We start from the raw sequence: 16,577 nt of genomic DNA on the forward strand, positions 1-16,577 counted from the left end.
GAAATCATGCTTATATGTGTTATAAGGCAGTCAAAAACTTTCATAGTGCTGAAATCATGCTTATATGTGTTATAATGTTGTCAAAAAACTCTCATAGTGCTTCAATCAAGCGTATATGTGTTCTAAGTTTGTCAAAAAATTCTCATAGTGATTCAAGCATGCATATTTGTGTTCTAAGGTTGTCAAAAACTTTTATAGTGATGAAATCATGCTTATATGTATTCTAATATTGTCAAAAAACTCTCATGGTGATTCAATCATGCATATATGTGTTTAAAGGTTGTAAAAAAACTTTCATAGTGATTCAATCATGCATATATGTGTTATAAGGCAGTCAAAAAACTTTCATAGTGATGGAATCATGCTTATATGTGTTCTAAGGTTGTCAAAAAACTTTCATAGTGATTTAATCATGCATATATATATGTGTTCAAAGGTTGTCAAAAAACTTTTATAGTGATGAAATTATGCTTATATATGTGTTCTAAGGTTGCAAAAGAACTTTCATAGTGATTCAATCATGCATATGTATGTGTTCTAAGGTTGTCAAAAAACCTTTATAGTGATTCAATCATGCATATATGTGTTATAAGGCAGTCAAAAAACTTTCATAGTGATGGAATCATGCTTATATGTGTTTTAATGTTGTCAAAAAACTTTCATAGTGATTCAATCATGCATATATGTGTTATACGGCAGTCAAAAACTTTCATAGTGATGAAATCATGCTTATATGTGTTCTAATATTGTCAAAAAACTCTCATAGTGCTTCAATCAAGAGTATATGTGTTTCAAGTTTGTCAAAAAACTCTCATAGTGATTCAAGAATGCATATTTGTGTTCTAAGGTTATCAAAAACTTTCATGGTCATGAAATCATGCTTATATGTATTCTAATGTTGTAAAAAACTCTCATAGTGATTCAGTCATGCATATATGTGTTTAAAGGTTGTCAAAAAACTTTCATAGTGATTCAATTATGCATATATGTGTTTTAGGGCAGTCAAAAAACTTTTATAGTGACAGAATAATGCTTATATGTATTCCAAGGTTGTCAAAAAACTTTTATAGTGATTCAATCATGCATATATGTGTTATAAGGTAGTAAAAAAACTTTTATAGTGATAGAATCATGCTTATATGTGTTCTAATGTTGTCAAAAAACTTTCATAGTGATTCAGTCATGCATATATGTGTTATAAGGCAGTAAAAAACTTTCATAGTGGTGAAATCATGCTTATATGTGTTATAATATTGTCAAAAAACTCTCATAGTGCTTCAATCAAGCGTATATGTGTTCTACGTTTATAAAAAAACTCTCATAGTGATTCAAGCATGCATATTTGTGTTCTAAGGTTGTCAAAAACTTTCATAGTGATGAAATCATGCTTATTTGTATTCTAATGTTATAAAAAAAACTCTCTTAGTAATTCAATCATGCATATATGTGTTTAAAGGTTGTAAAAAAACTTTCATAGTGATTCAATCATGCATATATGTGTTATAAGGCAGTCAAAAAACTTTCATAGTGATGGAATCTTGCTTATATGTGTTCTATGGTTGTCAAAAAACTTGTATAGTGATTCAATCATGCATATATGTGTTATAAGGCAGTAAAAAAACTTTCATAGTGATGAAATCATGCTTATATGTGTTCTAATGATGTCAAAAAACTTTCATAGTTATTCAATCATGCTTGTATATGTGTTCTAAGGTTGTCAAAAAACTTTCATATTGATGAAATCATGCTTATATATGTGTTTTAAGGTTGTCAAAAAACTTTCATAGTGATTCAATCATGCATATATATGTGTTTAAAGGTTGTCAAAAAACTTTTACAGTGATTCAAGCATGCATATATGTGTTATAAGGCAGTCAAAAAACTTTCATAATGATGAAATCATGCATATATATGTGTTCAAAGGTTGTTAAAAAAGTTTCAGAGTGATTCAATCATGCATATATGTGTTATAAGGCAGTCAAAAAACTTTTATAGTGAAGGAATCATGCTTATATGTGTTCTAAGGTTGTCAAAAAACTTTCATAGTGATTCAATTATGCATATATGTGTTATAAGGCAGTAAAAAACTGTCAAATATCAAATCCACATATTGATTATCGTGCACCACATCCACGTGTGCATCAAAATTGTTCTAAAATTCTTCACCATGAAGCGTCAAATTCTGATAATCACTCACAAAACTCTTTTTGTATAGGTGATGTATAACGTCATGTGGTTCTACAAATCGAGTGTTCTTACACATCATGCAGAGACACCTTATCCGACCTGTGGGATCCACTGTACTGACACTTGCCATTGCAAATTCAATAAAACTATCAACACCATCCGAATATTCATGCAATACCTCATTGTCAACTATCCTACGTTACATTCATTCACGGTTTGCAACAATTTTGTCTTATGATGTTATGGATATTATCCTAACAAGTTAAAAGAGAATCATAAGAATGCTATGATGAAAAAAATATTTAATTTATCATGCATTCATGGTGGATATAATGATTTGATATATATCACACACACACACATATATATATGATGTCATTCAATCACAAGAACTATGATGTATGCATTGATAACTTAATATTTTCATATACAAAACCATTTATTTAAAGCATGTTTGAAGCATTGATAACTTATCATTCATTTTCATATGTAAACCCATTCATAACATGATACATTTATTTGTAGTATATTTTCATGATACAATTTCACATGGAAGACATAATCAAATTGAAAATAACTTCATGCAAGCTTGGATACAATCACATCAAACATTACAATACATTCAAATCATTCATATCAAAACAATGTCAAACATGTACCTGCAACAAACACACTCCAATATCCCGTTAACTACTACCATGACTAGCATGAAATTCGAACCCCAAAAATAAGAGCACTTTTATTTTCTTACATTAAAATCATGTTAAACATGATCTCTGAACTCCATCAAAGCAGTCCTAAATATCCACAACAAAGTGAGTGTGTGAACAAAAAATAATTGTTTCCAAGATATTAAATAACTTGTGATGCGCTTGCATCACTTACCCACCATGGGTATTTACCCGATTTGCATGCTATTGCCTTTGCAGTTTTCTCTTATTTCTTTTTGTATTGCAGTTTTAGCCGCATGCGATACTTAGCACTAAGCATCGCACAATTTGCTCAGCTACGAACCTGCAAAGCACATTTATATACGTCAGGGGTAGCAACCCATCAAGAGGCGGCAGAGGCTCCGCCATCGCTTGGCAGAGAGAGAGAGAGAGAGAGAGAGAGAGAGAGAGAGAGAGAGAGAGAGAGAGAGAGAGAGAGAGAGAGAGAGAGAGAGAGGCGGTATACCTGCAGACTCACTGACGAAGGGGATCCGGTCGTGGGTCGGCTGTGGAGCGAGGCAGAGGCTGAGGTCACATCGAGCGAGCAAGGTAAGAAAGGGCGAGAGATAGGGTGGGGGTGAGAGAGGGGCGGAGGCATCGACCCCTGCCGAAAATAAAAGAGGGGCAGGGGCATCGGCATCGGCATCGGCCCCTGCCAGAAATAAAAAGAGGGGTAGGGGCATCGACCCTTGCCGAAAATAAAAGAGGGACAGGGGCCGATGGCCCCTGCCGAATCAAGAAGAAAAAATGGGGGGGGGGGGGTCCCAACACCTTCCGTCGACCCGCTGGGTGAGAGAAATCAGAACGAGAGAGACAGAGAGAGATGAGGGGAAAGAAGAAGGGAAGGGAGAAGACGTACCTGAGGGAGGAGGTCGTCGGCATCGGCGTCGACAAAAGAGCAAGAGGGAAGGAGAGAGGAGACGAGCAAGAGGGGGCGAGAGAAAGGTCGGATGACCAACGAGGTGGTGCCGACGAAGCTGCTGGAAAGGGAGGCGGTCGCTAGAAGGGGGAGAAGGGAGGGCGAGCAATGGGGCAAGAGAAAGAGCAAGGGTGTGCGATGAATGAAACAGAAAGGGAAAAGAAAGGGGCTCGCATTAGGGTTTTACGAGAAATTTAGGGACGTATTAGTGATGGCAAAATTCCATCGCAAATGCCGTCTCTAATTTGCAATGCAGTGGCGACGAAAAAATGGTGTCGCTCATCCGTCGTGAAGTTGCGACAGAGTGTGAGATAGAATTTTTTCGTCGCTAATTCGTTGCAAATTTGCGATGGAATTTTTTCATCGCTAATTTCGCAACTAATTTCAATTTTAGGGATGGATAGTTTTTTCTCGCTAATCCGTCGTAACTTTGCGACAGATTATTTCTGTCACAAATTTCTATCGCTAAATAACATTTTTCTTGTAGTGCGCTAATGGACCGGGCAGCCAGGTCAATGACTCGGTTCTTAACGGGCTCAGGTTTGAAGAGAGGCCCATGACCCAACCCATTGGCCCAATAGGCCAATGTGAAGCGGGCTTGGTCCGGTTCAACTTGGCCTGGCCCAATCTTAAAATGCATAAAGGTTTGACTGAAATTATGGGTTAATGAGAGAATATCAAGTTCTCATACAACTAAATCCTAATTATTGCAACTAATTAGGTAAATAGTAATAATTAATAAATAGCATGTTTCCATGCAACTAGTTAGGTAAATAATATTAGTTATCCAAGTTAATATCTAATAAATAATTTTTAAAATTTATATATTATTAAAAATAATAATAAATAATTCAGGCCTATCGAGCTACCAGGCCCGAGCCCAGCCTATGTATATAACAGGCCAGATTTTGGCCCAGTACCTAACAAGCCCGGGCCTAAAATCATGGCCCAAACCCGGCCCATGACGGGCCGGATCGGCTTGGCCTATCTGGCTGCCGGGTCGGTTCCCACACCTATCCCCAGCTGAACACCTTGTGTCCAGGCTGGACTCATTTAAGTTGGCTCATCTCGCTAGCTATATCAACTGATCACAAACGAGTTGGTGACCAGTCAAACCGAGCTAAGTCACGAGCTGACTGGTCCGTTTACCACTGCATAAAAAATGACCTCTTTGTGGAATTTCAAGTAACAGACAGGCCTCCGCTCATCAATTTACCTCGTTTAAAAACCGATTTCCACAAATTTCCCCGGAAAATCATTTCTATCGCGTCTGAGCACCACACGACCCTTTCCCTCTTCCTCTTCCTCCTCCTCTGCAGCTCTCAGGAGAAAGGGAGGGAACCTCGATTCCCTATGGCGATGGCGATCTCCTCGTCGTTGATTCGGTCCCCCTTCGCCTCCTCCTCTTTTTCCTCCAGAGGACGGGTCGCTACTCAGTTGAGTCCTTGGCTTTCGATACCCTCGTCTTCGAGGGAATTCTGCTGCCTTCGGACCGATAAACCGATTTTTCGTGAGAGTTTGAAGGGGAAATGGAGGATTCGCGCGACTTCGGACTCCGGCGAGCGCCTCGCGGACTCGTCGACCGAGCTCGCTGTTCTTCTCGAAGTCGAAGGGTACCATCTTTGCTCTGTGTGTGTGTGTGTGCGCGCGCGCTCCGTAGAAATTGATGTATGGTTCGGTGAGATAAATGGATATTGAGAGAAAGTAGGATTTTTGGTGGCATTAGCAAATTGGTTGTGATTCTAAGTTCGATGAAATTATCGTTTAAAATGCGAATTCTATGAGATGAACGAATGAAGTAGGGTATTGGTAGCTGTGACAATTTGGGTGTGTTTCTGAGTTTGATGAAACCATCTCTACGTTCACGTCGTGTTGATCGTTTACTATAGGTAAAGGGAATGATTGGTTGTTCTTTTCTATATTTTTTTTCCTTTGTTTGGTTGGATTTTGTTCTTTCTGTTGGTGGCAATTGAAGTGGTCCGTTTGGGAATGATTTTCTGAAAGGAAGCGATGTGTAGTTGCCATTTTCAGGATTATGATTTCTGTTAATAATTTGTGGCAAAATCTACCAAAAGGAAAGAGTCAGAAGTTTGCCGATCTGCCTTTGGGTTGCAATTGAAGATGAGGGGAGCTCTGAATTCTTCTCCGTTTCATAATCGGTCTCAAATTATATAATGCTGAAATCAAAACATTGAGGAGCTAGCATTGAACCCTTAACCTATTGATGCAATTGGGTTTTAGTCTAATCAATGAAAACTTGAACTTGTGGCCTTGAAAACCTCAAGAATGCTAAAGTAAATCCATAATTTCTCGAAACTTGAACTATAAGCCAAGGTGGGCATTTTTAGCCTGTTGATCTCTACCAAAACTAGAAACATCCTGAATAAGCAAAATCTGCCATCCTCCAACACGATTCGTTCCACTGAGCCATTGATCTACCACCTTCTAATTTATTCACTGTTGTCACTACAGGGCTCTAGTTGGATTTATGATAATCTGATTGACTCTGCCTTGTAAACCTATATTAACAGCTGCACTTGAACAATGTTGGTGGTGTTATTCTAATATGAAGTAAAAGTAATATGTTGCTTTATCTCTTTAAGATTTTGGACTGGCACCTTCTCTGCCCAATTTTCTGGTCACATGCATGGGAGATTGCTAGCAAAGGATTGATGTGCAAATTCATCCATCACATGGATGAAATTGCATCATGCATGTATAATTTCATGTTTTTCCTGAATGTTTCTTTCTTCTAATTTTTTTACAAAAGATGGTCTGCTGCTTTCTTCACTTTGTTAAGGTTTAGACATTTGGTCTGGACTTAGGATGCTGTCAGCTCTTGAAATATGAAATAAGTTGATGTTGAACACTGATTAAGAATTTCTTGGTATTTGACATAATTAAGGACACATATCAAAAGCTTTATTGAGACCACTACCTCTTGAAAACATTGTTAATTTGGAGAATAATCCTACTGAAGATCCATCAAGCTTTTCATTCATGGCTTTTTGAATTGCGGTGATTTGTGCGACTCATCCATTCCTTTATTTCAGGGTACTTGTGGATTTCAATCATTCTGGCAATCGACAAGCCTTTAATGTAGGTGTGGCATTTATAGCATTTTTATTTACATAACTTGCCCTAGTTTTTCTCTTTTTGTCTAGGTTAACTGTTTAATATTTATTTGCACCATGTGTTCTGGAGTACAAATTAACCAACTTTTGTTGTATATTTTTCATTTTGAAAATAACATGCTCTGTGTAAATTATTAGTAATTCCTCACCAAAGTGTATAATGTCACTTTGCTTTTTCTTTTGTTAGCATTTCAGAGACTAGGCTTGGATTGTGCAAATTGGACAGATCCAATATATTTAGACCTTGCCAGGTAGATAATCATTTTCTTGCGAAACTTGATGTTTAAGATGATTTAAGTTAACATGACTTCTCTTCTGGAATGTTTTTCTCAATTATAGATTTTTTTATGATTCAAAGGCTTCCCAACCTAGTTGATCACATTTTTTTGTGTATAGATTTGAATTTCATGTGTGTGATAGCATAGATTACTTTCAGGCTGTTGGCAGTTATGTGTCATTGTGATCATGTTGCAGGAAGTCTGGAAGTGATGAAGAAAGGATGCTGATCTTATTTTTTAACAAGGTTAGTTTTTTCCTTTTACAATGACCATGTATTTTGAAAGTTGGAATCCATTGTAAACCTTGACTTTATTCACTTCTTAAAGGTCTGTGGCAACAATATATGACACAGAAATGCTCAATGATAAGTATATTGATATCGATTAGATTCTTGCTTAAAACTTCAATTGCAAACAAAAGTACTGGTCTAAAGTGTAAATAGGCTAAGTGGAACGCTTAGATATCCATTGGAATCTAGTGGAAGTCTGGAGGTTATTCAAACCATGAAAGCATTTCACAATTTTAATTTTATTTAAATGGGGCTTCTCCCACAGCATCCTCCTGCATAATAGGGCAAAAGTTGGTATTTCATTTCATGCCTGGCAACTACCTTTCCAACTATAAACAGATTGCTACTGGAACATGTTTGGACACTAATATATGTATAGGGTAAATATTCGCTACTGATGAAGTCTAATGAGTAGAAATCACTTTTTAATTCAAAATTTTCTGATTTTTTGTAGATCAAATGTTACGGATGTGATCTACATGGTTTGTTTAGTAGGAAACTTGTTTTGAATCATGTGATTATGACAAGTAATTAGGTTTTTAAAGGGGTTCAAAAATCAACAGCTCATAATGTGCCAAAATTTCATAACTCAAAGGATCACATTTTTACATCAGAAAAGCACGATCCAAGGCTTGATCCTTAGCAAACAAACCATGTTGAACACATCTATATGGTTAGATTGAGTTGATACAACTTGCACCTATGATTTCTAGCTCATTAGTTTTGTACCTTCATTAGTAGCCAATATTACCCATATATATAAGAGAGAGAGAGAGAGAGAGAGAGAGAGAGAGAGAGAGAGAGAGAGAGAGAGAGAGAGAGAGAGAGAGAGAGAGAGAGAGAGAGAGAGAGAGAGAGAGACCTTAGTTGTCAAAGCGGTGCCTAGGCACCGCCTAGGCAGGCTAGGTGCAGGGCCACTGCCTAGGCTGGCTAGGCACATGGCCACCATCTAGGCTAATGAGTCTAGGCGATAGGGCCCTATTTTCCCGCCTAGCCAACACCTAGGTTGTCCCCACCTAGCCAATACCAAGGTTGTCTCCGCCTAGGCTTTAGGGACATGGTTGTCATTTTTTTCATTTTTTTTTTGTCTTTTTCCTTTTTTTCTTTCTCTCGCTCCAAATGCTTTTTTTTAGTCTTCTTTTCCTTTTTTTTTTCACCTTATTATTTTTTTCTTTTTTTCTTCCTCCTCCTTTCACCCCTCTAGCTTTTCTTCTTCTTCTTTTCTTCCTTTCCATTTTTCTCCTTATTTTTTTCTTTTTTCTTCTTCCTCCTCTCTCTTTTTTTTTCCTCTTCTTCTTCCGTTTTCCCTTTTTTTTCTTGTTTCTTTCTTTTCTATTTTTGTTCTTTACATGTATCCATGTGTTTTTCATACACACACACACACAGATATATATATATATATATATATATATATATATATATATATATGGAGTAATGTTTGCTAAACTCGTGGGTAAAGAAACCCTTAGTGAAAACATTTAATGTTTGCTACCCTTGTGGGTAAGGAACCCCTTAGTGAAAAATCTAATATTTTATTTTTCTTTGTTTTTTTTGCACATCTGACCCCTCAGTTGTGATCAATATATTTAGTAGAAACTAACCTTTGGATCATGTTTTTCTGATCCATATGTCAGATTTTACGAGGGTTGAAAAATCAATGGCCTATGATGCACCAAATTTTCAAATCTCAAAAAAATTATTTTTACGCAAAAAAACTATGATCCAAGGGTCGATTCATACTGTTTTTACCATGCTGAACACATCCATGATGTCAGATTTGGTCAAAAAAAGTTTCCCCTATGAGTGGTAACTGGGGTTCCTTACCGACGAGAGTAGCAAATGCTATCCCTCTACATATACATAATGTTTTATGTTAAATGTTATGCAATTTTATGAATTTTGCAATATGTTATGTTGAATTACACACTTTATTCATAGTTACATTCATATATTTGTTACTAAAATTAACTATTTATTGTAATATTTCTGTTTTTCTTGATGATTTATTTTTTTGGTCCCGCCTAGACCGACTAGGGTTCTTCCGCCTAGGCTCTGACTATTGCTTTTGACAACTAAGAGACAGAGAGAAGGGTGATGGTCCTACCCTTTTTTCGTTAGGTCCGGTTAGGACCCTCTAAACATTGTACTTTCAAGTATTTTTTGCTTGATCTAAACTGTTAGATGTGTTTATTATTTGCTTATTTACTAAGAACAAGCTTACTCTCAAATTGAGTTGATGTAAAAATGTAAATATTTTATCATCAACTTTTAGTATAATATCAACCATTGATTTTTTTACCTCCTTAAAATACACATCTAAGTATAAAAATCTTAATAAAATGCATGTTCTCTATAAACAATGATAAAGACATGTAACGGTTCAGATCAAGCAAAAAAATACTTGAAAGTATGATTTTTTGAGGGGTCCTAAAAGGACCTAACGGAGAAAGGGGTAGTAGGACCATCCCCTTTCTCATATATATAATTAATTAATTTGGTTATTTTTTTTTTCTATGGAAGAAGGATACAGGGCATGTAAACACATGCATAAATGCAGATTTACTCAGTCACATGTATCATTCAAGGTAATTTCTTGGTGGTATCTTCTAAAAGTGTTTTTTCTCGAAAAAATCTTAGAAGCTATGAATAATAAAAAGACAAAAAATAATAGGTCTTATAGTATTTTTGTTACAAAAATATAAAGAAACAGTTAGAAAAGTTTTTTCCTAAATATTATAAAAGCAAAGAAGGGTATTAGCTGTCAAAAATTATATGCTTCATTATTTTTTTCTAAATTGACGTTCTTGTCATGTTTTTTGACAATGTCATTAAAAATTTGTTTGCTCTTCTTTATACAATTGTCCAACAAAAAGAGTCTTACTTGGCATCTTGTATTTTTTCAAAAATTTTTGAATTAACATATATAACTCTCTCTCCCCTAAAATATCTCCATAAATCACTCTTCTCCTTTCTCATTAGCCAAAAAAAAACCCTATGCATACGATTGGCCAGCCCCATGCATAACGTTCTCAACAAAATGTGTTTGAGATGCATACATTTTTTGTGTGTTTATTCATCTTATTTATCATAAAAGATAAACATAATCTAGGTCTGGCCATATGGATGGGCCATTATATTTTATAATTTAAATTTATATTAAGCCATATAAAGGGGTATTTATTTCCTTTAGTTATTTAGTTGTTGTTGAGAAGCAGTCATCGTACATATGCATATGCATATGGGTAGTTTGGTAACTACTCAAGAGGTCAGGGGCATTATTATAAATAAGGTGTTTCAGTCTAATCTCTCTATTTAAGTGAGATTAGACCTAATGAGCATAGACGATTTCTTCCTCTCTCTCTCTCTCTCTTCTCTATTTTGCTAGAAACCCTAGCCGACTGCAACATGGTATCAGAGCAGGTGTAGCTCTGGGCGTCTGACTTGATCAACCCACACGCTGATCGGGTGGCGCTGTGTACATTGTGAAGAGCGATCTGAAGCCTCTCCAGTAGGAACGCAGATCGGGTGGCGCTGTGTACAATGATCTGGAGTGTACAACGATCTGGAACCTCTCCAGCCAGCAGGAACATGATTGGGTGGCGCTGTGTGCTAGCGTGAACAACGATCTAAACCGTGCGTGTAGTAGCAGGGAGACCCCCGACCGTGCGTTGTGCGTGTAGGAGTAGGTATGTGTGCGTAGCAGCAGGGAGATCCCGATCGTGTCGATGGTGGCTGATGATGGTTGTGTGGATGTCGAAAAGGTCTGCATTCTCCATCATGATGCAGTCGTGGTATGCAGGTTGTCAGATTTTTTTTTTTGTGGTCGTGGTATGCATCTTGTCACAATTTTTTTTAAGGTGAATAGTTCAGATTTTATCAGGGTGATTAAAATCTGGTAGTCGGCTTCCCAGTTGGTAGTTGGTGCGCACGTTAGTTTTGAATCTGAACTACGTATTACAGTTTTTTTCATATCAGATTTTATCAGTATGATTAAAATCTTGTAGAGTCTGCTTTTCAATTGGTAGTTGGTGTGCACGTCAGATCCAAGTTTTCAACAGTTGGTAGTTGCGTGTGGTTGTATTTCCATGGCTGAAATGCAGAAGTCAGACATGAAGACCGAAACTGTGTCCGATTATAAAGCCTTTGCAAACCCATTTTCATATGAATGATGAGACTAACTATGCTAGATGGTCGCGTACGTTCATGATGTCTGTTTCAGGGCATCATAGAAAACATATTTTGTTGGAAAATGAGCCTAAGGACAAAACTGAAAAGTATGCTACATGGGAAGAGGACAATGATATTGTCATGTCTTGGATTATGAATAGTGTGCAACCTCACATAGCCGACGGGCTTATTTATTACACCTCTGCAAAACAAATGTGGGATAATTTACAAGACACTTATTTTCAAGAAACTAATGTTAGTCGTATTCTTCAAGTAGAACATGAGATCTATAAATTGCAGTAAGGAGAGCAAACTCTAGCCCAGTATTATGCCTCCGTGAAGGCAGCTTTTGAGACACTAAATGCTCATAGACCATTATGTTGTGACAAACAAAAACTACACCAGAAGCATGCCATGGTTGCACGGTTTCTGATTGGCTTGTCAGTTGAATTCTCAGTTGCCAAAGTTCAGATGTTGACATGCTCAGATGTTCCCACTCTTGCTGAGGCATATAATCGACTGAGCAGGCTTGCCATGTCCCTTCCTTCATCTCAATCGAAATCACAAACCTCTGCTCTGTCTGTCTCCTATGGTCGAGGTCGAGGTTTTCTTCCTAATTCTCGAGGTCGTGGACGTGGTCGAGTCACGGGAGGACGAGGCAAGCTCCAGTGTACCTACTGCGGGAGATTTGGGCATTTAGAAGATAGATGTTTTGACAAGAATGGACGACCTCCCGCATCTTCAGCTAAAGTTGTTCTACAACACAAGTGGCCAAACCTAAGTTCCCCACTGTTCCTCCTAGTGATTCGGTTACACTCACTCTTGCTGAGTATGATGATCTGTTGGCACATCTTCCATCTAGTTCCTTTGTGGCTGATATTGCATGCTCTACAGGTGATAAATTATCTTGCCAAGGTAGTAGGTGGATTATTGATTCAGGGGCATCTAGCCATTTGTGTGAAAATAAATGTGATTTTTCAAATTTGAATAGTATTGCTAATAATAAAAAGGTTGTTCTTGTCGATGGGAGTTCCTCTCCCATTGTTGGCCAGGGAAATATCTCCATCTCCCCTACTCTTCAGTTATCAAATGTTCTCCATGCCCCTTCATTCCCTCAAAATTTGTTATCTGTTAGTCGTGTTGCAAAGGAATTGAATTGTCGAGTATTATTTGATCTTGCCTGTTGCACTTTTCAGGACTTGCTCACGGGGAAGACGATTGGTGGAGGATATGCGGAAGGTGGAGTCTATTATCTACACCAACCAGTTGGCTTTGTTCACTCGGCAGTTGAGTCCTCTTCTAGGCCGCTGCTTTGGCATCATCGTCTTGGTCATCTTCCGTTGCTTAAATTGCGTAGAGTTATTCCTCATATCTCGCCATTCACTACTCTGCTGTGTGAAGCATGTCAGCTTGGGAAGCATCATAGGAGTTCATTTCCGTCTAGTCAGAGTCCTTCAAGTCAAAATTTGTTTGGTCTTCTTCATGTTGATGTTTGGGGTCCAAGTAGAATTCCTAGTTGTTCTAAGTGTCATTATTATTTAGTCATTGTAGATGATTTTTTCAGATTATCTTGGGTATTCATGTTAAAAGATAGGGCTGAAGCCCCCATTATTCTCAAATCATTGATTATTGAAATAAAAACTCAATTTAATTCTTGCGTCAAAGTGGTTCGCACTGACAATGCTCTTGAATTCAAATCCTCTGAATTATTACAATTTTACAAAAATATTGGGATCCAACCTCAGACTTCTTGTCCTCATACCTCTCAACAAAATGGAGTAGCGGAGCGCAGGCATAGACACATTCTAAATGTTGCCTGTTGCCTTATGATCCAGTCTAATATGCCTGCGTCTTACTGGGGAGATGCGGTTCTAACTGCGGGATACCTAATAAACCGTATGCCCTCAACCTTTATGGGGGATCGTATTCCCATTCAAATTCTCAGACCTGAAGCTCCTCTTTTTCCTATCTCTCTAAAGGTTTTTGGCTGTGTGTGCTTTGTTCATAAACTTGGTCCCAACTGAGATAAATTGTCATCTCAATCTATAAAACGTGTTTTTGTTGGGTATCTCAAGCACCAAAAAGGATATCGGTGTTATGATCCCATATCCCAGAGAGAGTATGTCAGTGCGGATGTTTCTTTTTTTGAGTCTATCCCATATTTTTCTAGTACTTCTCCCAGAATACATGCTAGTCAATGTGATTCCTTTCCTCTTCCTGTTCCTCATTTTCCATTAGAGTCTGTCAGTCTTGAGCCTCTTGTTCCCAATCCGACTCCCTCTCATTACAAAAATCCTCCTGTGGTGTACACACATCGAGCTCGACCCAACTCTATGCCTGTGTCATCCGCTTCTCCAGAGTGTTAAATTATGTAATCTAATCATGCAATTTAATATATATATATTATATATATATATAAGGTAATACATATACATATATTAATATATATGTATATGTATCTACTTATTATATATGTATAAAATATATATTTCTAATTGTTTAGCCATAGGGGTAGTTTAGTCTTTTTACAACATATTCTTTTTAGAATATGTTTTTGTAATTTCTCCTCTTATTCTTATTCTTTTTGTTATTTTTTGTAAAAGGTGGAAAGCACCTTGGAGGGGCCCACCATCTAGTCGTTGGGCCCCTTCCAACGGTCATATTTGTGACCGTTGGAAGGGGCTCCAACGGCTAGAGGTGGAGCCTCTCCAAGGACTCCACCTCCTCTGTTTAAAGGGGCTCTCCTCTTGTGTATTCTTCATGCTTTTGGGATTATAGCCCAAGCACCTTTTCAATCTTATGACTCTTGGGTATGCTTTTGCGCATTTGTGAGTTTGCGTTGTGCTTTTTGTGCACAAGTGTTCTTGTTTTGCGTATGTGCACACATTTGTTTCCAAGAATATTGTAATATTGTTATTAATATCTTGTTGAAGATACTTTTACATGGTATCAGAGCTTGGTTGAAGAAGGAGGTTCGTGCTTTTATTTATTTTTCGAGTGCCTCGAAAAACGTGCCTTCAAGCTATTGGCATTTGAAGTGGATAACCTTCTTTGGGCAATATTTTGAGAGTCCCTTTTGTTAAGGAAGGCGTGAAAGTGTAAAACCAGTTAAAAAAAAAAAAATAAGATCGGACCCGGGTCGGGTCCAGATCCAACCTGTGCTAGCCCCTCGAAAACCCTTTTCGAGGGGACTGGCAGCCCACAGGGGGAGGGGAGCCTCCGGCGACACAGGGGGCGAGCCCTGTGTGCGCCCCCTCCCTATTAAAAGACGAGAGGGGAGAGGGGAGGGCCTACGAGCCTCCCCCGACCCCCCCGACTCTCTCTCTCATCTCTCGTCTCTCTCCCCTCTGCTCTCTCTTCCCCCGACTCCATCTCCCTCTCCCTTTTTGCCGACGCAGGACAACCCCCCCTCTTCACGGCGCCACCCTCTCCGGCGAACCCCCCTTCACGGCAGCCCAGGTAACCCCCTCCTTTTCCCCCTTTTTCCTCCCCCTGATTCGCCGGAAGGCCGGCAGGTGGCCGGCGGCCCCTGCCGAGCCTTCCTCTTTTTTTTCACGACAGGCAAGGGGCTCCGCCCCCTTGCCTTCCTCTTATCTCGACAGGCAAGGGGCTCCGCCCCCTTGCCTTCCTCTTTTTGACAAGCAAGGGGGCTCCGCCCCCCTTGCTTTCCTCTTCTTAGCAGGCAGGGGGCGGAGCCCCTTGCCCTTTTAATTTTCCGGCAGGGGCCATGGCCCCTGCCCTTCCCTTTCCACGTAGGGGCCGATGGCCCCTACCCTTCCCCTTAAGAGAGGGGGGGCAGGAGCCGAAGGCTCCTGCCCCACCCCTCGAAAACCAAGCAGGGGCCATTTGGCCCCTGCCCCTCTTTTAAACCGACAGGGGCCAGAGGCCCCTGTCTCTTTTCTGTCGAGCAAGGGCTCGGCAGGGGCCTTTGGCCCCTGCACTCCCCGACCTCCTCTCCTTTTGAGCCGCAGGGGGGCCTTTGGCCCCTGCGCTCCCTCCTCCCTACTCGTTCCTTTGGCAGGGGCCATCGGCCCCTGCCCCTTTCTTTTAAGAAGGTTGGCAGGAGCCGAAGGCTCCTGCCCCTCCTTTTAAAAACCCAGCAAGGGCCCCGATGGCCCCTGCACCCATCTCCTTTTAGTGGCATGGGTCATTGGACCCTACCCCGTTCTCTTTCGTAACGGTAGGGGCCGATGACCCCTGCATTGAGTTGCGGAGAAACCAAGCTTTCTCCCTACCTATCTTCATTTTATACATGCTAAACTACGTACTTTTGCAGTGTTACGCAACGGAGCCCGTTCGCGCCCCGCGAACTAAACCGACGATCACTTACGTTCGTAGACGGCTTCATTCTCGCAATACTCCAAGGTAGGAGAAGTTGCACAAGGACTTAAATAATTAAATCAAGCTTAAATAATTGATAATCGAAAGGACTTAATGATATATTTATATACTTGTATATATAAGTACACTTTTAAATCAAGGACGCGGTTTCACGATCCTTGTCCTTTGCTTTCGCATTTCAGTTTGCCGTTGCGCTTTGCGCCCAGGCTTTTTACTTTCGTATTTACTGCTTATTGTCTTTTAATTCAAGGACGCGGTTTCACGGTCCTTGTCCTTTGCTTACACACTTTCTGTTTCTGTTGCCGTCTTGCGCCCAGGCTTTTGCTTTCATAGTTACTATTTACTGTCTTTTGATTCAAGGACGCGGTTTCACGATCCTTGTCCCTTGCTTTCGCAGTTCCTGTTTGCCGTCGCGCTTCGCGCCCAGGCACTTCCTTTTCGCATTATTATCTTTTGTTTCTTTTCCTTTCCATAGACTCAGAGTATTCGAGAGGAATACCTATTCCTCTTTTCACCCGATACGTTTTGGGAAAACCCTTGATCTGGAGCAA

At 39.3% G+C, this 16,577-nt stretch overlaps 1 protein-coding gene across 2 annotated transcripts in view; it reads left to right on the top strand.

The window, feature by feature from the left end:
- Nucleotides 1-5,070: 5,070 nt before the first annotated feature.
- LOC149844811 (Haloacid dehalogenase-like hydrolase (HAD) superfamily protein) overlaps nt 5,071-16,577 on the top strand; it is a 72,098-nt gene continuing 60,591 nt past the window's right edge. The window contains exons 1-4 of one of the 2 annotated variants that reach the window (XM_089997348.1): nt 5,071-5,429; nt 6,870-6,919; nt 7,138-7,201; nt 7,425-7,473. In XM_089997348.1, coding sequence (XP_089853474.1) covers nt 5,170-5,429; nt 6,870-6,919; nt 7,138-7,201; nt 7,425-7,473 — 423 coding nt within the window. In that variant the 5' untranslated portion in view covers nt 5,071-5,169. The remainder of the gene's footprint in view (nt 5,430-6,869; nt 6,920-7,137; nt 7,202-7,424; nt 7,474-16,577) is intronic. The other variant, XM_089997349.1, reaches the window with a different exon arrangement.

The sequence above is a fragment of the Nuphar pumila genome, chromosome 2 (genome assembly GCF_984573655.1).
Source record: "Nuphar pumila chromosome 2, dmNupPumi1.hap1.1, whole genome shotgun sequence".
Lineage (NCBI taxonomy): Eukaryota > Viridiplantae > Streptophyta > Magnoliopsida > Nymphaeales > Nymphaeaceae > Nuphar > Nuphar pumila.